Consider the following 24,067-nt stretch of genomic DNA (forward strand, 5'->3'; position numbering starts at 1 on the left):
GGACTGGTATTAACATCAAGCGCTGGCATATGACACTTTTATTATAAAACAGAGGTAAACACTGATGCATTGGCAATTACATTGACCTACTTAGTAATACCAGCAATAAAAACAGAGTACAAAGCAGCATGAGTTAGATTAATACTGCTAACATATTCTGCTCTCGCTATGCGGCCAATACTTTTTTTTATTAAAAAAATAATCCCAGGTGTCAGAGAGGCCATTCGGAATTAGCAAGTTTTCCGATGCGTTCATACAAGTAAAATTTACATAAATCATTCATAAAAAGTGTATATATATATATATATATATATATATATATATATGTTAACCTTATTTGCATGTGCCTACCCAGAATCCCTTGTGGTTGTGGCAGCACCATGAGATTTCTGAGGGAAAAACAGTGTCTGTAGATGAGTGTTTAATAATACTTCTACTACCCATATATATATATATATATATATATATATATATATATATATATATATATATATATATATATATATTGAGAGAAAATATAATATGACTATGAAAAATCAGCTTTTCCTTAGTAAATTGTGTCAGGAGACCTGTCCGGCCATTACTGGGCAATGCAAAGTTTTAAGAGCACTAAAATTAATTACCTCACAGCTTGAGGTATAGTAATCCTTGGCATCTATGTCAGAAAAGGCAATGTTTTTAAAACAAATCTCCTATCTTCAGCAATATGTTGGGAGGGTATATTCACTAAACCACCAGAGGGCAGGCTTACCAAATTCATGGTTTGTGGTATAAAAGGGAGCTTTTATCATTGATTTTATTACTAGTAAAAGATATAATGTTTTTAGGCATCTGTGTTTTAGCCATATGTATGAGTTCTCGCTCTATTACCTTGGCCCATTCTATTAGGCAATCACAAAACACCTTATCATACTGCCTGTGGTAAACGATGGAATGGCCCAATCTTAATCACCCAGCTCTGACTAATACAAGTCTATGGAGGGAAGGACTTCATTAGCATTGCCATTCAAAAATCTGCTCAGTGTGATGTTTGAGTGGGAAAAGCCACCCAGAATGACGACAACAATGGCGGCCTCCAGGTCTACATAAAAAGGAAGTTTATTGGAAGTTATTCCTTTTGGCAGAGTAGACACTCCTTTAAATCTTGACCTATTTCCAGTTTTTTTTACACCGGTCATAGGCTAATAAACGAGCAGCTAATTAGAAGCGGTAAATGTAAACCCCCTCTGACATCTCAAAATCAGTGATCAGTGACTCAAAAGCACCACTATGTATGCGGTACAAAGCTGGCAATTTAAAGGGTTAAATGCCTCGCTCGATTGCATAAAAATCAGTTGGTCATAAAGTCCCATCAAAAGTCTTGGTATAACGTGCCCCTCTGTGTTGCGGCTGTTTTAAAGAGCAAATGGTAGTCTTTTGGAACCTGCAACTGTCTCAAGAGTCAATCGTTCAGGTCTCTACTTGTCGTTGAATGAAAACTCTCATGATTCCAGGCATGCATTCGGCCTCTCAAAGGCTGGCTAGGGATCATAAAGTTCAACAACATCAACATGCTTTAACAATATCTTAAAGCAAACTACATAGTTTTGTTTTGGTACCAACTATATTCCATTGTACCGGTCATTGCACTGAACACACTTTTATTTGTATCCTTCTACTGTTTCTGGGTTAAAGAGGGACACTTGTTTTAAGGTAATATCTACACGATACAGTAAGTGTCATTAATCAGGGCCACACACTTAATTTTTTGTAGGCAGCCTATTCAGGTTACAATGATTCATAGATATTACATATCGTTGAACTCAAGCAGCATGCATTCCCTTTGGAAATGTAAATCAGACTCTAACTGTGTCCTCCCTGAGGACCAAAATACAAATGAGCCTCGTCTCATGCTTCCTGGACATATGACAAACTATAAATTATATAGTTTAATGTGTGTAATAAACCAAACATCCCATTACTATTGAGCACCATCTTTTACCATGTTCCAAACAGTCTGCCTTATACTTTTTTTATTTTTTGTTTTGTAGAATTACCTCCAGTAATGGCATAATAATGTCTAATTAAAGTCTCCTAGAACTCAGTGTAAAATGATTATGTTTATTCTATGCTAATATCTGTAGAAATGTAACATTTGAATGTAATATACGGTATATATTCCATGTATATGGACATTGCATTATTCAGCTGGATCAATTTTAACATTAACGGTTTTTATCTGGTTTCTTATGCTATCAGAGTTGGAAAATAAGCCTTCTGTTTCATTTTTCTCCTCCCCGTGCTTGTTTTCACTGAAAGCAGGAAATGTACTTAAGTACACTTCCTGCACATGCATGGCAGGGCTCTCATTGAAATAGATGGGAGAGCAATTACTCCAGGGTTGTAGGGGGTCCTGAGACCCCATCCTGTATCAGATTTACTTGAGTTAGTGATAGCGAAGCTGCTCCTTTGCTGTCATAACCTGCTCTGTGAAACCGTGCTGCCAACACTTAATTTGAACAGAGCATGACATCATGAATAAAGGACTGTTTTTCTTTATTATGTTTTATTTTTACAGTTGTGGAAAAATAGTTGTTTTTTTTTTTTTCCCCTTTACATTTTCAATTTAATGTTGCTGTCATAGCTCTATGTTGCAGATAAACAATAAATATATATTTAGGGGGGGGGGGGAAATAAAAAAAAAAATAGCCCCAAGTGACAGAAAGTTATTTCATGCCTGCGCATACTGTGAAGTATAAATTAACCCTTTGAGGGGAAATGATGATTATACTCATCATAAAACACATGTAAGCTGGTTTAAGCAGGGTCCTCTTCACCTGTTGTTTCTGTAAGTCAAACTGTTATGATATATACTACTTGTTATGTCCTGTCTACCCATCGTACACCGCTACGGAATATGATGGTGCTATATAAAATGATACATAACAAATAATAATAATAAGGGATACATTTTACTAGGAAAGAGCAGTATTGATAACAGTTAAGAATAGGAAAAAATGAGAAAAATGGATAAAGTTTAAAAATAATAATAATAATAATAATAATAATAATAATAAAGATAAAGCCTTATATTTTGTGAAATAGCTCAGACTAGTTTTCTGCTGTCAGTGCCATCAAGTTCCCATACAGTCCACCAAATGACAATATTAGGTTGACACTTTCTAAAACTTGTCTTTAAATACCAAGAGTAGATGAAAACCACACGTATATTAGATGCTTCCAGACTCCCCATTTTCATTAGCTGTGTATAATTTACAATGTGTATACTGTATTGTGTAAACGATAAATAAGAAAGAGGCAAATTACTGTTGGACAGTGAAATTGCTAAAAAAAAGTTGTGATCCTCGAGTGTAAAAAAGCCTTCCCCTTTAATAACTTTTTCAATGCGTAAGTTACCCAAATATCAATTGACTCGCTTGCCCCAGTAACTATTATATGAGTATATTATATATTGTAATACCTGTTAACATATTGATGCCCGAACATGGCTTTTTTTTTATGATTTTCTTACATTTTAAAGTTCACTACTGTGTAACGGTATGAAATGATTAAAATAAGTCCGCCATATGCATTAGAAACCCATCTTGTTTGTATTCCATGGAAACAGCCACTTTAACCATTCCTCCCCATTCAGTCATCTTCCCCTAGTGGTAAGTTGCTGATTGTTGTTGATTGGCTGAGTCAGCACTTTTGGAAGCGTGAGGCGAAGAGAAAGGAGAGAACTTCCCTATGGGAAGTTGATCTGATCTTAGTTTTATCAGTTTCTGTCATAGATCTCAGCTCCAATAAGTTACAATAGTCACTCAATATTACTATTTCCGAAACAATTCTTGTGAAAACTTATAGGTAGTTATAATAAATATAGTTATGCTAAAAATGGGGATATATAACAGGGATAAAAGGTAAAGTCAAGTACGGTAGTTGGGTTTTAAGATACAAATTGGAGCTAGACGGCATCATATAATTTTTTTTCCACAATGTAGACCAAAATCCACCGAGATGGAAGACATACGTTTATTTACGCAGGCAGCACTTCTGAGAACCATACCTGCTTTCTGGATCGGAAAGTGTCATTGCCCTTGTCACAAAGCACATCTTGAGGGGAATGGTCTTCCTATCTCCATGGATGGGCACAGGGACAGGTGATGGAGACAATGTTGAGGGATTCCCTAATCGAGGGGATTCTGGTGGAGGAGTTTCCCAACCTATTTCTGTTACCGGGGACCCTTTCTTCACATACGGAGTGGCTTCTCGCATATATTTCACTGGAAGATAAAAATATAGGGTATTTAAAGCAAAAGTGTATTCCACAAGCCTACTGTTTTCTTTATTAATATTTTTATTTGTAGGGGAGGAAAAAAAATAATTATTCTGCTTTTACACCCTACACCGGGAAAAAAAAAGGTAGGTTAGAACGTCAGAGTCCTGGGGTGAGCAACATCAAAGGGTTCTTTTCATCTGAGTTCTAAATTCTTTATGTAATAACAAGTTACTGCTCCAATATGATCAAAAGAAACATGGGAATTAGGGTACGAGGCTAGGAGAAGTAGAGAGTGACAGTGAGATGCGGTTTTATTCTATGGAAAGGGCTTTGTATGCCGAGCCACAAAAAGCAGGTGCTTGCATACTTTTAAACAGTTAACCCTTTGGGTAATATATATATAGGAAACTGTTTAACCCCTTGGAGGAAATGATGTTCAATCACCTTAGCCTTTAGATTAAAATCTGAGGAATTTTGAGAATTATCCACGTTCCTCCAACCCATGGCTGGTCTTATTGCCAGGCAGCACCAGGGCCAGGGGCGCGCTGGCAATCTCCCCTGCAAATGCCCCCAAGGGTATAGAGTTTGGTCTGGAGCCTTACAGTACAAGTGTAATTGAGGCCTAAAATCGCAATTCTAAATTTATAAGAAAGGCATGGTGCGTACAGTCCTGGACTGATTGCGAGGAATACACCATTTTGCATGAACTCCCGCCCATTTTACGACATGCAATTGGGTGCCAGCGCTTTTCTCCTCCCCTGGCTGCCTCTACTGAAAGCAGGAAGTGTACTTGAGTATGATTTGTGGCATTGACCCGAGGTCAATGAGAATAACAACACTGTGATTGGCTGCTGCTACGATTTTATCCATTGGAGCTGCAGAACACATGTGACCCTTTATCATATCACCCCTCTATCTCTCCCCAAACTCCTTTGCCCATTCATTTATCTAAATCAATCACAAGTGAAATGTGTGTGAACATTTTAAAAGAATTTAAAAAGTAAAATGAAAATGTCTCAGCGTTGTTGAATATTACCGAAGAGGTGATTTTTGCTTGAAAACCCTTTTTACTTGTAGCTTGCACGCCATGTGCGGGTTTGAGTGACCTTTTTGATTGATGGATAGAAGCCAAACTACCCCGGAGCATTAAGGTAAAAAGACATTCTTCACACCGGTTATACATCTAAATAATGCAGCTTATCATGATGGGTAAATACAGATCCAGCCTCTAAACACAGCTCTGGATATAACTTTTGACTGGCATTTGACCTTTTATGTAAGTAAAAAGAATTTGTATGGTTTGCCTTTGGATCTCTGCAAAGGAGATTACATTTCATTGTTGCAGCGGACTGAAAGCAACAGCCGGTTCTGTAACCGTTTGAATCCGAGATGTTGCTTCACTACTCTGGCCATCAGAGGGTTAAGCGATCTTAATTATTCCTTTTATTTGTGTACTAGTGTTAAGTACATATGGCTGTTATCTGGTTTATAGTACACAGTTCTATATGTTTGGAATCTATACATAATTTAGAACATTGGGCCCATTCAAAACTAATTGCATTTTAGTACCATCTACAGGAAAGAAGGATTATTTATAACATAGAATATATTTTTACAGATTTTACCCATTTAATGTCCCCGGGTTGGCCAACGCATTTTGATGCCCATCTGTCTACTGCTCACCTACTTTAAGATGGTGGTAGGGACTTTAATCATACAGCTTTGTTTAATTTTTAAAGGGGGCTCCCACCAATATTTTCAGTTGTATGTTTGTAAGTGTTCTCGTTCTCTGTTATCATATCAAAATGTACTAGCCAAACACCCTGACTCCTTATCATAGTGTCTTGTGGTAAACAATAAAATGCCTCAGTCTTAATCACAGAGCCTGACACCCTTATTAACGAAAGACTATGGAGGCACACACTTCATTAGTATTGTCATCAGGAATCTGCTCAGTGTGGTGTTTGAACGGGGAAAGTCACCCAAAATTTGGCATGATTGAGGACGATGGCGGCTTCCAGGTCTGTCGATAAAGGTCATTGGAACAGGTTTTTGGTGAATGCTAACCATAACAGTGCATTTTTTTGCAAGGGTATTTTTTCCCATGGGACACCCCCTTTAAATCTTGGAGTTTTGGGAAAGCCTAGCATTCACCAGGTCCATTTGCATTTCTGGTGGGACTGCCAGTACTGAATGGCGAAATTATTTGATTACTTTTAAGCAAGACACAAGATCACTGAATGACCTATGTTCACCATGATGAGGAGTTGGGGGGGGGGCACAGTCACCAACCCCACTGGTTTACAATATTGCTCCCCACCCAACCACCCAACAATACATGGGGAGGAGCAAAGGTTAAGGAGCACCAGGCATTATCTTTTCACTTCACCCAACCCTGGTCTAGCTGGAAGAAGAAGAAAGGTAAACCCTCTAGTTAGGAAGGATCCGACGCCAATATTATGTTTCATTTTTTAAGTAGAATACCTCCAGGAAGTTGCTGCCTTACTTTTTATTCATGTTGCACCCGGCATTTGTTCTGTAAAACCAAAGGGTGCCGAGATGCGGAATGTTACTTCTGGGGAATCTTCAGTGAATTTTCTTGAGAATAAAAACCTCAACCCTAGCTTTTCATTATTCTAGGACACTGAGAATGTGTATTATACACATTTACAATAAAAATGTATTTTTACTTTAAAATGTATCATGTGTATTATAATATATATATTATATATTTAAATATGTACAATATAAAAATAATTTGACAGAAAGAATCAGGACAATTTTGTTTGCACAATGAACCTTTCTGTGTTTGAGGTTTATTGAGGATCCACATTATTCAGAACCCTCTTTAACGTCCAGTTTGATACAATATGCTTCAAGTACTTCCTCATTAGCGAGTTTCTTTTTTTTATCTTTTTTGGAAATGTCATCCAAACACATAACAAAAGTGTTTTTGTTGAACGGGATCAACAGGCCTCGATTTTTTGGCACGATTCATGGTAAGTCTGTCAAGTTTACAGAAATAAACATGGGTTTTATTCTTTTTTTTTTTTTTCCAAACTGTAAATTAGAATTTTAATTGGTTAAAAAAGAGCTTTATTTATTCAGAGGATGCAGTAAAATTGATTAATTGGCACTGATTGCCAGGGTTGCGTAGCTGGAGCACATCTTCAAAGATACCGTTTTGGGGCAAAAAGGAGGCATAGCCCCAAAAGCTTGTTTCTTAGGATGGATAGTCTTTCTCTGGTACCTAAATTGCTCTATATTTCTCATATTTCCTCAAAAAAAGCCATGCATTCTTTTGTTTATACTTGTTTTTTCGATATAATTTCTAGGTAATCATGGGACTTATGTGTGAACCCGAAACACTCTTTGATCTCGTCTAATGGCGTATCTCCAGTGAGGTTACTACTTTGGGGCTTATTAACTAAAGGAAGAGTTGACAGGAGAGTCGTGGTTTCAGCTCCCTCATTTCATTATTCATTATGAGTGGCCAACACTTGCAAGTTTCTCCATCAAGAAGGGCTGAGCCGACCCTGTACAATGCACAATTCAATGAGACTTTGAAGAAACCTCACTGATTTAACTAGGCCGGCCAAGCCCTTCTGGCAGCAGAAGCTCACTGGGATTGACCCTTCATAACGTATAGCGAGGTCAAATAGTTGAAACCGCAACTCTCTTGTCAACGCTCCTGTCAGCTCTCCCTTTAGTAAATAGATCTCTCTGTTTAGGAGGCAAACCATAGGCCATCTTGAGCAGAAGCAACACAATCGAAAAGATGGCTGCTCCTGGTAGACGCATGAGGTGGGTTTCTTTCTATTTCTTATTCTTATTCAAGTCATGAACTTTTCCTGAATCCAACATATCAAAACTCTCTACAATAACGCAGGGCTGTGGGCCGAAGAAGAAGCAATAAATATGAGTTAAAAGCCCACCTTACTTGTAAACTTTTTGAGCAACCATCTTAATTTCATGTTATCAGGATATTTGTGTTTATTCCTCCTCATTATCTCTCGTGTTGTTGCTCATTGTAATTGAACATATGTAGGAACACCGTAGGCTTTCTCTGGACCCGTTTTCCTACTTTATCATGCGAACACCGAAATATTATATTTCCGATGACAGCGTGCCCCTTTTTTTCCACTGTTTTATATTTAGTGTAGTTCAAAGATTCCTTGTGCTGGATACCTTGTGGACTATTTTTAGATCTTCTCGTACACTGAAGTCAAAGGAGGCCAGTCTGCTTTATTCGTCTACATTTTGGGCAAGCTGTGAAGATTTAAGATCTCCTGGCAAGCATGAACCATAACGAAAGTACAGAAGATTCTGGATAGCAAACAGACAGACGTCCTTCTAGGCATTTGGATGAACGATCTGTGTATGCATCACGGCATATTAATTCCTTCCTCACCTAGAGCATCAAAAAGGAACTAATTAAAACTGCATTTGTTTCAGTGTCGGCCGACCTTTAAATCCCATTTTCAACTTGTCCAGCATTTGAGCTCTGGGGCCACTGGGGCGTACAAGAGACGTCACTGTACTTTTATACATAATCAAAGAATAGTAACCGAAAAAGTGTAGAGTTCCTCCAGCCGAAATAAAGCAATGCGTTAAAAACAGGTCACGAAGACACGATCTATAGCAATATTTGGCTAAAGGCATACTTTTCTTGGGGCTAAAACAAATGGAAATGTATTCGAATGACACTACAGAGATTTGTAGTTAATAAATATCAGTGGGACAAAAACAGGAGCTATTGATGGTTAATGTACTGCCTGCCAATGGAACATTGGGCGCCCATCACATTCCAAGAAAAACTCTTCCCTAGACCTGTCTCGGCCCTGTGGACAGAGATGTATTTAACTTAGATGGGGCCTTAGGTGTTCTCGCTGCATGCCCCCCAGTGTGGCTGCTGTCCTCGCTGCTGAGCGTCAGGATATGACATCATACCCCAGGGCATCATCTCTTCGAGGGACGCAGCATCGGGTCCTCCATGGCGTAAATGGGCAGGATAGGTAGATCAGAGATCTCTTTTGTCACTGGCCCACTGAGCAGCGGCAAACCCCCGGCGGGACGGTTTTATAAATGGTTTATTCGTTGTAGAAAGGGGATATGAATTTGGAACAGAGAAGACGTGAGGAATCGTTTTAATGCAAAAACCAAAAGAGCAGAAAGTATCCAGCTGGCTTTTATAACATGACCGCATAAATTTTCCTTCTTTCCTTAAAGCACACAAACATAAATTACAGGTCACGTGACGCTATTGAGATAAAAATAAAAGTAGACTGTTCATCACAAAGTAACTTGAAAGTAGAGTAATATGGCTAACGGTGGGGCGGGAGACGAAGCCCATAGGCCCAGAAAAACATCGGCGCCCCATACTAACCTGATCTGCCACTGCGGGTAGATATGGCCGGCTACATGCTATGTGTCTGGTGCGCATTTCCATTTATGTCATCAGGCGGCCTCAGGCCTTAAAGAGCCAGTACCACTTTGTGATCACCTACTAATAATGTAAATCCATGTTAATGAGATGCTGCCAATAGAAGTATAAAAGCTCATAGACACTAGGTTATTTCCTTGTGAATGCCGGACCAGGAAAGACGGTATTGGATGTTTTCCCTTACAGCGGAGTAAAGGGTAAGAAGCTTAGGCGTAATGTAGGGAAGTTTTACTTTACTGAGAAGGTGGTAGTTAAAAAGAACAACCCCCTCGTCATTAGTGATAGAGGGTAATACAGTCAGGTAACATAAACTTGCATGGGATCGGCAAATGGATCCTAAATCTAAGATGATACCAAAGTCTGATTAGGGTTTGAGTCTGTACATTGGGAAAAATGTGTGACTAGATGGGCCAAATGGGTCTGATCTGCCATCAAATTCTATGTTTTTCAATATTTTTCATACATACTTTACAGAAACTATTTCTCTTTGGCCAAATAATCAGATTTTTCCACACGAGGGCCCAATGCTTAGTCCGCTTTAGCTTGTTAAGTTTTTTTTTCTTTTAAACTCAGCTAATTCAAATTGTATAAAACATTTTAAAATTTGATTGAAGGCCGCATTTGGTGCATTTTTCCACATTGTGTCATTATCCTGATCTGGATATTTCAGGAGAAGACACAGCGGATTGTATCACTGCTGAATTCTGTAGCTGAATGGTGCTTTTATAATCTTGGGACTGGACATAATTCATAATTATTCTGAATGTCAGACAAGACCAAGGACCGATTAACGACTGAGTCTCTCTACATCAGGAAAAACGGGCAGACTAGATGGGGAGAATGGCTCAATGCCGTCAAATTTTCTATATTTTTTCTTACAGCAACATCAGAGGCTGAGGACGCCTATTAAACACAAAGCAACAACATCAACAAAAAAACCCAACTTGTTCATTAAGAGAAAAATGCCCAAGAAATGACGAACTGACAGTTTGTGCAGAGATTAAAAAAAGAGAAAAGTTAAAATTGCAGGGAACAATTTAGCAAATCCCATTTGTCACCATCCAGCTTTTCAATTGAGACTGTCTCGTGGATACAAAAGAAACAAGATCATCTTTAATCTCCAACAGAGAGAGAGATGCAGGACTTGGCTAAAACATGTAGATCTGTCATATCTTTACACAGCAAGCCCTGCTGACAACTGCAAAACGTATAAACTGTTAGACACGAGAGCACAGTAGGGCTGCTGGGGCCGAACCGAAATGATTTTCGGCGTACGACCGGGTACACAAGACGGCAAAAGATTATCTGCGGTGTATGAATTGTAAAGACTTCATTTTAAACCATAAATGTATCTTAAATTATAATGTCTTTCAATCTACAGCATGGACAAAGACGGACAAAGGGTCTCTTCTGCGAAGTAATCCAAAGTTTAGGAAGGAAAAAAAAATATGCAATTTTGTTGTTTTTTTTTATGTTTTTTTTTTGAACTTCCAAAAAAAAAAAACATTAAATAAAATTTGCTTTGCTTTCAACAATTTTTGCATATTGGTCCCCACTGACCAAATGATGGACTATTAAAGCAGTGTAAGGGAATTTGTTGGCAGCTTCATGAACCGTTGGGTGAAAATTGTGAAAGTCCCGATATCTATGTTTAAATACTGACGGTATCAAATGTAAAATCTCAAAATGCGATTTGGCCAAGTAGTACGAGTGGTCCTGATCTATTCATCAAGTTGACTGGCTTGTGTAAGTTCCCTAAAGCTCCAGGGAGATTCTTTGGAGTCAGAGGATGTAAGAAACCCCAGCGAACTTCTGTTCCAAGAAGAACAAAGATGGCCTTTCACACTGGAAGTTTTATAAAGTGACATGACATTTTTCATCATGCTCTAGCTTGTAGTTCGGTAACTTTAGCCCATAGTTATATTTAGTTTGACAAGGATCCTTTAAGTTCACCTCTGGAAAGCACCAGTACCTGCATACTTGCCATCGTGGTACTAATTCAACAGACTCTAAAATGGAATCCCAAGATTTTCCGTTGTTGAATAACCATCTCGATGCACGCTCTGTACATGCACAAAGCATTTCTTTATTCTAGACTATGATGGCATATTTACGGCCACTATACACGGCCCCCGGTAGAAATCAGGACATAGGTGTTGCTGGCAGCATATTCATTTAAAAAAAAAGACTGTCCTTATGTTAAAGGAGAACTTTCACCATCCGGCCCAAAGTTTCTTTCATTTCAATAAAACATTAAGTAATACATATGGTGCAAACAGTGAGAGTAATGAAGAAACCGATGGAAACGCTTTCCAACGCACTGCTTCACTTCAGCACTACCTAGAACACAACATTACCTACCCCACTAACAAAAAACGCCCCAGTATCTCCCTGGGAAACACTCTGCAGAGCCTAATGGCTCAATGTCTCTGCCCTTATTTATCTGTCAGCGAGCACTGGATTCAATCCGTTTGCATTTGTACTTTTATATATATATTATCAGCAAAGGCAAAATCTGTAAAAAAGGTTCTCAACAAACTAATGATCAGTAGAACCCTGAAAATAATACATTCTCCATGGCATAGATGACCATCACTGGCTGATTAGTGGACTTGCTAGTGCAAATCCTCATCATTAGAGGTGATTCTGTGGAAATCCACGTTTAATTAGAAAATTAGAAAAAAGAGAGTGATCAAACTTAAAAATAACCCCCCCCCCCGAAAGAAGAATTCTCACTGGTTATAAACCACAACTTACAGAAAACCAAAAGTCACTTCTCTGTATGGGTTATTGTTCCTTTATTTATTGTCTAATAATAAAACCTGTATAAGAGGTCATGAAACCCACTTTTATCAGACATACATCCTCCTCTTATAGGGAGATTTTAGAGGAAAGTGCCTAGATTGAGGCTTCTGTCCCCGGTTATTGCTTCTCCCTCAAAATGTTCTCAGGAAGCTTCTTTAAACCAAAGGTGCTTTGTTATTATGTTGACATTATTGAGTCCACAGAAGCTACAGCCAGCCCATGGCTCTCCAGCTGTTGCTGGACTAAAACCTACTTAATCTTCAACCAGACATACGCTGGACAAAAATGATAGGAATTCTCGTGCAACGAGCGTCTGCCGAGTTACCAGTGAGCAGCGAACAAACTTGTAAAACTAGAGTAACCACAACTTAGGAATCTTCAGCTGCTGTCGATTCCCATCTCGGTCAACCAAAGAATATATGGAAATGGCAGGAGTTAAAGTCCACCAACACCAGGAGGTAATAGTTATTCTCATCCGACAGAGACAAATTCAAGGTGTTTGAAATTAAATAACAGTTCTGAATATCATTTGATACAACGAGCAGTCTTTATTATTCATAAAAAGACTGCTTTGCGGCTAAAAGTGTTACTAACAACTCAAGTAACATGGATTATGCTAACTTTGCTGGACATTTAATCCTTTTTTCAGATAAGAGGTGAACAGAATGGCACGCGTTTATGGAGAATCATGCAAGCTGAAGATACTACAACTTGCATCCCAGGTAAATCATCGAATGATTTGCTAATGATGTGAGAAACAAAGTCAGGATAATCCGCAAGGAACACGAAGTGGTGCGTGATGTGTAGGATGCTTTCAGTAATGCATGACTATAAAAGAAATACAATATAAAAGACTTTCTGAGATGTATTTTGGACACACAGATCCCTGGGGCATATTCACTAAGCAGTGAGTTGGCATGAATATAGGTTGCAAGGGCAGGGGTGTAGATGGGACTGTACTGTAAGCTCCAGAGGGTCTAGAAAGTTTGTATCACACGCGAACCCATTACTTAATGGCCCGGTTGGTAAAACATTGAATTTCATGGCAAAAAAGAACAATTTGACCCATCTACCCATGTGAACGGGACAAAGTGTGTATCTAATGGCACGAGAAAGACCTCAAATGCCCACTACTGGTCCTGCAGATTTGTACTATGGGGTGATTACTTGTAGGGGTAGTGTGGGTGAGATGCCAGAGAAAATGGATGTGGAACTATGATGTGCTGGTCCTCATCTTTGATGGTAATTCTGAAACTGATTTAGAAGGATTTAGCAGAACTGAGAGCTACTGACCCAGGCTGTTTGTGCTTGTCACGATTTCATCTCTAAAGGCGAAATCTAAATGAACGCAGCTTGTTCCCTGTATATTTAACAAGACCTCTGAACTACTCCTAATGGATTGTAAACCCGTCCTCTACTACTTCCGTAGCCGTATGTCTTAACACGTTTTAACCTTATCGTCAATTTGCATTTTGTCAGTTTTAATGTTGTTATTTTTCACTGTCGCCCGTATTGTAACAGCGCTGGGGGAATCTGCTGGGGCTTTATAAGTCAATGAAATATAATAACCCTGAGGTTTTATAATTTGCTTGGGAAAATATAGGTTGACTGCTGACCTGGCTACGATATCTGCTTATACATTACACGGGCAAGATACTGGAAGTTATAAATAACTATAAGTGATCATGTACATGATGCGATTTCCATTTGTCTACCATACATCCAGACTGGGCTGTTTTTTAGTTAAAATGCTGCTAAATTGTATACGTGTGGCCGCCTACTGGATACGCGCCGTCACACTCTCTTCCGGAGTGCAGCCGCACATCACCGGATCAGCCACACAGGCAGTGACCAAAGAGCCACCTGGCAACGGCCCACCAGGCATTTTCCAGGTTTGTCAGATTGGACCTGGTCCAAAGCCTACAATTAAGAGCCAAATCACTGCCCGTGATGGATGATTCAGCGCTTTCTAAATACTCCAAACTAAATCGTATGTTAAAGGAACTTTTAAAATTTCCCCTGATAAGGTCTGCATCATGTAGAGAGAGGTAAAAGAAAACTATCTGCCATTTTTTTTTCTCTTAAACGCTCGTTGTCTCTTAATAACAGTGCTTAAAAGTTTATTGAAATACTACAGTTGCCTAGAAACAGAGTGGTCTGACTGCCTACAGCCCCTTCTGTCCCTTCGGCCTGCCTACAGCCCCTTCTGCCTGTCATTTCATGCCCATGCCTGTGAAACAGCAAAGCTTCACAGATCCACATGTACACCGTGATGGCCGGTGAGTGTGATTGAGTGAGGCGTTGTGTGTGATAGGTGTGATGAGAGTTATGTGAAGAGCCCCTTCAGTAATGTCAGAGATAGGCAGGCTTAGCGATGAAGACAGACAGGATTCAGAGGACCCGCCGAAATGTTTTCAAAAAGAAAATACATCAAAATGGTATGTATGTATGTAAAAAAGGAATAGGCTTATTTAATATTCATTCATATTCATATTAGTACATAGTAATATGAAAATCTAAGAACGTCGGGGAAAAAAAGCATGTATATGGAACTTTAATAACGGAAATTACAGAGAATGATCGCAGGGCGATGGTTATCAGGTTCATGGTAAACGGTTCCATATCTTACTATCAAACCTCTCCACTCCTTGTTTATTATTTAATAATAAACTCCATGTAATGTCTCCTGCTTGCATGTCGAGGCAAGCCCAGACACGAACGCCAAATCCAGCTGCCTTTGGAACCGTGCAATATAACAGGCCGAGTGAACGACATTAGAGTCAACGTACTTGCCTCTGTGGCAACGTTAAAGTGGGTGAGAGTTAATTGTCTTATCAACAGTTCCTTATTATCCTAGTCAGAGCAATAAAGACTCTCCACATGATGATATAACAATGATGGCTCATTCCAGTTAACTCCCTACGTTCGTGACCATTGTGGTCTAAATGCGGGGTTCGGGGCTGATTGCAGGGCACGCTGTATATACCTGCTTTAGTTTAGCGTATGTTTCTTCACTCTTTTATCATCTTAAAAATTGCTTTTTTTTAAGCTGGTTGGGTGATCACATTAATATCATAGAGAGTGAAATAAATATTCTAATTGGAACAGAAATGTTAATAAAATAAGGAGCCAGTTAGTTTGTGAATAGCAGGTGCATGGCAGGAAGATTATTATTACTATTTATTGTTTTATATAGCGCCATCAAATTCCGTAGCGCTGTACAATGGGTAGACAGGACATAACAAGTAGTATGTAACATAACAAATTGACTAACAGAGACAACAGGTGAGCAGGGCCCGGCTCAAACGAGCTTACAAGAATTGATAAGTGATAAAAGCATTGAAAACAATAATGGCCAATCACAATATGCCGACAGTATTTATGTTCTAATGTCTATTTCTACAAGTTAAAAAAATAAATAGCAAATGAATAAATATATTATTAAAGAAAGAGAAGGAAAATAACATTATACAGAAATCATTAAAACAATGGAATGCTTGTTCAAAATTAGCTACTAAAAACATTTGCCCTGTTAAAGCTGCTACAAATCTGAGAAGTATAGCTATTAAGGCTTCCATTTGCCGAGTTCTAAGTGCCTTTTATCACAGAGTCAACATAAGTCAAGATAAGGGGACATTGAGAGTTCCATCAGGAGAATTCTAGCCGACGATAAACCAAGAGACTGCAGAGCCAGGGCCCTTCCCAGGCATCAGATCGCTCTATTTACAAAGCAAATCAAATAATTAGGGGGAAATACACAAGAGGTCATTACCATTAGCGCAATTCAAATCTACTTACGTTCCAACGCAGAACTAAAACAAACACATAAAAGATCTACATTCAGCAAACTGTATAATATGTCCAAAGGGGACAATGGCAGCTCTAGATTTTGAGGAGCCCTAAACAAAAGATTACCCCTCTGTATATAAAAATTACGTTGAGGAATTAATTTTTTTAACAAAGTTAATTATCAAACACAAATCATATTGTGATATTTATTTAAAGTATTAAGAGATAACATTTATGAAATAAACACACCTGCTTTATTTTTAAAAAGACAGTCTTTTACTCTTAAAATGATACGTATAAAACATTCTACCCAACGATAGTGAAGCTTCTGGAACATGCACAGCTTAGTGGAGGGAGTCTTGACAGGGCTAGGAGGTGGGCCATAGGAGTTTTGTTTTAATTTAATTGGTTGCCTGGTTAGGGGTTTGGGTCTTATAAATAGCTGGTAGCCATTTTGTTAGCTCACTTTTTAATCTGCTTTTCAGACCTGTGGGTGTCCCTACCTCCCTATTTATGGTTTGGGGGGGTTCCCCGTTTTGTCACAGTGGCGGGGTGGAGAGGCAAGTTTGGAGAGTTTTGAATGGGGGTCTGAGTGGTAAAAGTTAAATAAAGGTTGTTGGTTGGTATGTTTTGTAGGTTTCAAGCTGGTCTGTGGCTCAGAACCTGGAGGTGTGGGGGTATCTGGGTATACCCCTAGTAGGATTTGTGGCAAAGTCAAGTATTGGCACTTTATTGTTATGTTTTTGGTTTATTGTTAAATTATTGTTTGGGGTCATTGTCATGGTGGGTGGTGTCGGGATACTATTGGTATATTGTATTTTGTATGACAATGACTTTTTTGTGTATTGGTGTTTAAGCTGTGGATTTATGAATAATTTTCCACTGCAATTTGGTGTCCGTGTCTTAATTTGGGGGTTTGGGTATGCTGGTGATTTTTTTTCCCCAGGGGGCACATGGATCGACTATGCTCCTGTCATAACATATAAAACAAGTTCAGGACAGTAACTGCCAACATTATTTGTTATGTTATCTAAGGAGTTTGTAATACTGGCATTGTCAGGTAATAAAGGAAAGGATATCTAAACACCTGCTTAATTAAAGACATGTGTTTGCTCACAGCAGGCCAGGTCCTGCTTTATGACATGGAAAGATAAGTTCAATTTATTTTTTAAACTTTAAATTTAAAACTCTGCTTTCTCATATCTACTGCACCCCCTTAAATAATGTCATTATATTACTGGGTCTCCAGTCCACTATCCTATACATATGGGACGTACATCCAGAAAGCAAAGTCGTGAGCAAGCTGGGTCAAATATATCAGGTAGGGTCAGACAGGATCAACCAAGCCAAGGTCACACATGGTGCATTAATGCAAACAGGGAAGGGTTAACAAGAAAAAAGGACTAGGTCAACGGGAACTAAGAACAGGATAAGGGAACAATGGCCCGGAGTATCAGCTGTCAAGTAGCTGAGCACCATCCTAAAGGTCTCACCAGGATATATGGAGGAAAGTTGCGACATGGGAGGAGAAGGAGTTAAAATGTATGGCTCCCTTAAGGAAGCTAGTTGTTGCTGAGCTGTCTCCTCTCATTGCTGGATCACCGTCGATGCACCGCAGTCTCCTCGGAACTGCTGAACGGACCACCTGCAGCCAGGTATTGGTGGTTCTTCTGAACTGTCTATAGACGTAGGTGTTGACATATGCTTACCGCCAGTCAGCTCCAGCGGTAGATCAGTGAACGCGAGACCTCTGTGTGCTCCTATTGTCTTTTATGAGAACACTTTGCCGCCATTGCAAGGCAGTTTCAGGCAGTGGATCAGTGGTCCCGAAAAGTTAGACCACTGAAGAGGTGGGACACTGCAGCTCTGGAGCTACAGCTTCTTCCTAATGTGTATGAAAGTATGTACAAAATACGCTCATATGATTTCATTGTTCAAGGGGCTTCCTGAGACACTGGAGCGTCCCTTCAGCTTTAAAAATTCAGAAAGAAGGGAATTCAAGGACAAGAGAAGTGTGTAGGTAAAAGTACGCATTTGCAGAAAGGTCAAGTTGTGCGAGTACAATGGCCTCTGTTTTACCTGTGTAAAGGTAATTGTTTCCTCAATAAGCTGAATGGAATGAGACTGTAATCTGATCATATCAACACAGAGATCACAAGACCTGAAGTATGAGACTTTTTGCAGAAGTTTAGAAGCAAAACCTGTTACTGAGCAGGAAGGTCTGACATCCTGAGCGAGAATGCCGTGAAGTTTGACTCAAACACAAGAAAGAGGAACAGAACGTGCCCAATGAGAATAGAAACATATTGCTTTTTTGTGCAGAATAAATAGGAAGTTATCAAAGTTAAAATATTTTGTAGGAACGTTCTGACTTCAGCGTTCAGAATTCAAAAAACTGTATGGCTACCGCCACGCATGCACACTATAGGGCTTATTCACTGAAGAAGGTGTCTGCAGGAGAGTTGCAGATTCACCTCTCTGTACATGACCCCCAAATCAGCTTCTCCTGCTACAAAAGTCATGGTTAACCCTGCATACAGGGCTGGGCTGGCCATCTGGCACAATGGGGCAAATGCTGTCTGACAGCCCCATACTTACTCAATCTGCTCCAGATCGAGTAAGTATGGGGCTTGTAATTGTAATGTAACTGTAACAAATAAATGTAATTATTGGGTTTATTTGTTCTACTGTTTTCATTCAAGGCACATTTTCGTTTGTAATTTCAAACAATAAACTGGTAATATGAAAAAACACAATTACTCATTTTCGATATTATTAGCATTTTCATTTGTAAAAACACATCGAATATGTTCAGCTTGGAGAGGAGGGAGAAGAATATGTCAATCTTAGGAGCGAAAGATCAGTTCGAGACAAGGCTGGACCGGCAATGACGAGGCAGCCCTGGTACTTTAAGGCCAACAGCTGCCTGATGACGGCTGGATATGCACATGCTACATGTTTATAGCCACATGCTACATGTTTTTAGTCACATTCTACATTTTTGTGCTTGCATAGAGTACAGCTGGACATATCCAAAGCTGGCTGCACATTGTAGCACCCGAACTGTCGGGTGTGATTGTGGCACAGTTAGTCAGCGACCCACCGGACATTTGCCGAGTGTGCCAGATGACCAGTCCGGGCCTGGTTCTAGAAGAAGGGGTGTTTAAAACTTTGACTTGGGGCCTGCATACATTTAAACACTCTGGGAGACTGGGTCAATTTTGTTAGGTTTGCAATAGTTATGATTTTTGTGGCAACCTTCTAATAATGTATAATCACATTGAATATTGATCTGAGGAGGACACTGGCTACTTTGTTAAGCAATCATAAGGAGAGAGCGCTCATCTGGTTACATAGAAGCTTGTGGATATATAATCCCAAAATTCCAATGTGATTAGCATGTCCAATGGCATGGAGAAGACACTAACGTGTATAAAAGAATTCCTAGTTACACAGTATCGAGATTACCAGTAATGACCTGTAAATTATTTGCTAGGAACTTTGATCTCGAGATGACAGAATGGATGTGACTCATGAGCTCCAGGCCTCGTATAACAACATTCCTGGTGGCACAGCATAGCGCTATGAATCTGATCTACGAGAGCGTCATCCTAGTGCGTTACCGGCCCTTTAAGGTCTACATTTTTAACATTATTGTTACATTTGAAATAAGTTAATGAAAATGTGAGCTTCCAGGATGAGGTTGGTGAATTAGACTCAACTAAAGTGAGTTTATCCAAAGTTACAACTAACCCAAAGTTTCAAAAGCAGCAAAAGGAAGTCACAGGTAGATCCGTTTAGAGCTAAGAAATGCTACAGCGTTAGCACTAACACAGCAGGCCATGACATGATACAAAAACACAATGTGATCAAATACAAATTCCCCATTCCCCATGCAAAAGAATCGACATGCTTTGGATTCCATTCTTTTCATTATCATCAAGCACCAAAGATTAAACGACATTGTGCAAGTGGAGACACGCGCGCGTTACCAATACTGCGCCTGACACTACCTGTACACTTCCCAAAAATGCGATACAGCTTCTGATCGCCTCTGAGATTAAACTGAAGCCTATAACCCCGAGCAATTACCATACCACCCTCTCCGTCGTTTTACTAAACATTTTTATTTCTCCTAAAACAAAATGTTTTTCCGGTGTACAACATCCCCCAACACCCACCAGCTTGTTTGCGCACCTCCATTCTTGTGAGAGCGTGAAAGCATCCATCAAGCATGTCTGCCACGAGGCGCAGCTACTTCTAGGGACTGGAGCTGCTCACGGAAAGGGTTAATTTAGATTTAAGATGGATGGATAGGGGATTGTGCCTTGGGCAACCCGAAACTGAACTTGAAATTATTTTTTTTATATTGTATAGATACTACTGTACATTTTTTTGAAATGTACAAAATGTTACAGTATAAACAAAAAAAGTGATGTTTAACACCGTGGCATCACACTATTTCTGTTGTGGCCGGCATTCTCCTTCTTATTACTGGTAAAGTTTTAAAACGTTTCCATCCTGGTTTGTAACTTTCCACTTCAGTTATTATACTGTTTACTATGATAAGCAAATAAATCTTAAAAAAACATCTGACTTTGTATTGTTTCCTATGGAAGTTTAATAAGTGTTTCTATGGCAACAACCTATAAGAGCTTGCTTTTGTGTCACATGCAGGGCCAGACTGGTGATGACGAGGCTGCCCTGGCACTTTAAGGAGCAGCAGATTGGCTTAGTAGGCGGCGCTGTTGGCCACCAGCCCACCGGCCCACCGGGCATTTGCCTGATGCCCCAGGTAGCCAGTTGAGGACTGGTGACATGACATTTGAAAAGGGACATTTTACTGTTCCTTGCAGCCTTGCCAACAAGGTATACATATTCAACTATTTTTCAAGTACTTTAATATACATTCTTTATCTGCAGCAAAAAAAAAAAATCACTTGTCTTTAGGAGAAGCTGCAGCTCCAGAGCTGCAGTGCACTGCCCCCTCCTTGGTTCTGTTTTCACTCAGCTTTTGGCTGCTTGAAGCAGCCAATTATTGGCATGAAAAATGGTTTTTCTATCCCGAGTTGTATATAACTGTAATATTTTTGTTCCAGTTGAAATTAACAGAATAATTTGTTTCCCAAATATATGAAAATATATAAATCTGAAATAAGGAGATGTCAAAGCCACGATCAGTTGCTGCCGGAGTATTAGTCTCTTCACTTTTCGGCTTGAAGTCCTTTTATATTTCTGATGTTCCTTGATGTCATTATATCTATTTATAGCTCGGCTCATAATTTCGGTGTAGGCTGTAAAAAACCTTGGGACTTTCTTTCATCTGTAGTTTGAGTCAGTGATAAATCCTGGAGGTAATTAGGATGCAGGGAGGGTCTCGGGCAAACTGTTGTGACTTGCTACATTTCTGTATAGAAAACTAAATGTATATATTACCCCGAAATTACGCAATTAACAAAAACCCCTACTTATATCATCGCGTTCAGGAAATAATCACAGGAATACGGTCATACAATATAATAACCTAAACGAAAAATTGAACACTAATTTCCGCTTTCCTGTCTAGCTGAATATACAAGGTTATTCTGAATTTAATGTTAATTATAACCTGACAATTAACAACGTGGGTAATAATTAGATGTCCCAGGCAGCCTCACCAAACAAGAATGCCTATTAAAGCATATTAAGGTGCAGAATATATATATATAAAACAATAAAAAAATAATGTACTTTGTGATGTGCTTTAATATGCATTATTTAAAATATAGGAAAAATATTGTAGGGAGAAGCTGCAGCTCCCCTCCTCTTCTGTAATCGGGCTCAGCCGGTCACAGATCTTCCTTTCTAGCTGTACTAAAAATGTCTGTGCCTAGCTGATATAGCTTCAATAGTATATATATTCCCATTCTTCTAAAGCGGAGCGTCGGGCTATGACATAATGTGTCGGTACTAAGCTCGGAGGGCATGAGGGCCAGAATGGAGCCCTGCCACTTTAAGGCCAAGGGACGATAAAATGACATAAGTGCAGCTGCCTGCTGTCCACACCGTACAATCTTACGCCATGTTCATCCAGCCGGTGGGCGCGCTCTAAAGACGGGATGCCTGGGCGTTTGCACCGTTTGCCTGTTGGTCATTCCATTTGGTGGACATACACATTGAGGAAGAGAGTAGAGACCCTACTTGAGGTAGGCCCTAGGGGCAGGTAGGTCCTAAGTACACCACTAAATGGAGTGCAGTCATTTCAAACAGGTTTACCCTAAAAGGCACCCTAAAATTTCAACCAAATGGGGATTGTAGTATTTTTTTTTACATGCCTGCCCTTACATTGTAACCAGGGTTTTCTGTTACAAAAATTGGTATTATATCCATGATTCGTAGCCGCAAAACATGGTTAGTGCTCCTGAGAAGTGCTTCTCCTCTGCTAAACATAATACTTTTGTAATTAAATATCCCACCAGAAACATAATTCCTTGAACTATAAATGGTTGGATTCTGCTCATAAATATGTTTTGAATCATTTCAGATCACGTCCCATTCTCTTATTCTCTCGGTAAGTATTTAATCGTAGCCTGTAGTCACATGACGAAGAAGAAGGCTCTGATTTCAACCCGTACTGGAAATAGCTCTGAAACGTGTTCTTTTAATGTAATAAACAAGGAGAAGAATAAAAAGTTACAGCCGCTTAACATACTGGATCACTCAGAGCGTTATCTGTATGAGAAAGCGACTTTAACCCCTTAATGACAAAGCCCGTACATGTACGGGCTCAAAATGCATTGTTTTCAATGGGTTTAGGGACCGCCCATTGTCCTTAAGGGGTTAAAGGAGAACTGTCACAGCTTTCGGTATAACTAGATTCATATTTGATAGCTACCTATAGCCTATACATTTTCTTTATCAATTAGTGTCATTAGTGTAATTGTGGTGGGCATATTTAGTATGAATGTTGACAAACTATTTCTATTATTTTATTATTTGGTAGAATATTAAACACGTTTTTAATGTATGGAAATATAAAATATAGAATTGAGAAGAGATAGATTTGCTTTAAAAGCCAATTTGCAGAAAAAAATTCCATTATAATATCATATACATTTCTGACACTCAAGAGGAACATAGAGCGTCATTCCAATTAACTGATTCTTGAACTTCCAGTATTATTTTTGAAAATCAGTATATTAAACATTATAGTGGAGAAAAATAAAACCTGTCCTTAAAATGGAAACACGGCTGTTTGTAGAGCCTAAAGGCTTTGGAAGAAGCTGCAGTCCACTGCAGTCCTGAAAGGAATCTATGACCACCGAGTTGATTCCTGACTGCATTTAATATCACCGAAGCCAACAATGTTTTATGTTTTTCCTCCCACCTAAAAATAAGCTTTTCTGGAGTTTTAAGCGAATATCACAATTCTAATTTCAGAGATTTTGAACTGATAGAACACTTTTCACGTTCCCTGCCCCTCAGCATCCTTGTGTCTCACAATGACTTAAATTAAGCTAAAAAAGCACTAAAGGTGCAAACCTTAAATAATTATTTTTTGGTAGGGTTTCAGAATTTTTTAAAAAATGGATAATGTTTCTCACGCTATATTTTTGCAAGGCCTGCCATTAGCTTCTGATGGTGGATCTAGAAGATGGTTAATGGGCATTCAAGGCCAACCGTGCCCAAAACAGCAAGTAGATCACAGATGCCACCTTTACCCATGCGGCATAAAAATGCACATACATGAATTTAATGTTATATTACCCACAGCTAACATATGCCGACGA

The 24,067-nt window shown here is 39.2% G+C and overlaps 1 protein-coding gene across 1 annotated transcript in view; it reads right to left on the reverse strand.

The window, feature by feature from the left end:
* SNTB1 (syntrophin beta 1) overlaps nt 1–24,067 on the reverse strand; it is a 69,156-nt gene that overhangs the window by 39,375 nt on the left and 5,714 nt on the right. Inside the window, exon 2 of the mRNA XM_053466354.1 lies at nt 4,049–4,265. Within this exon, the coding sequence (XP_053322329.1) occupies nt 4,049–4,265 (217 nt within the window). The remainder of the gene's footprint in view (nt 1–4,048; nt 4,266–24,067) is intronic.

The sequence above is a fragment of the Spea bombifrons genome, chromosome 5 (assembly GCF_027358695.1).
Source record: "Spea bombifrons isolate aSpeBom1 chromosome 5, aSpeBom1.2.pri, whole genome shotgun sequence".
Classification (NCBI taxonomy): Eukaryota; Metazoa; Chordata; class Amphibia; order Anura; family Pelobatidae; genus Spea; species Spea bombifrons.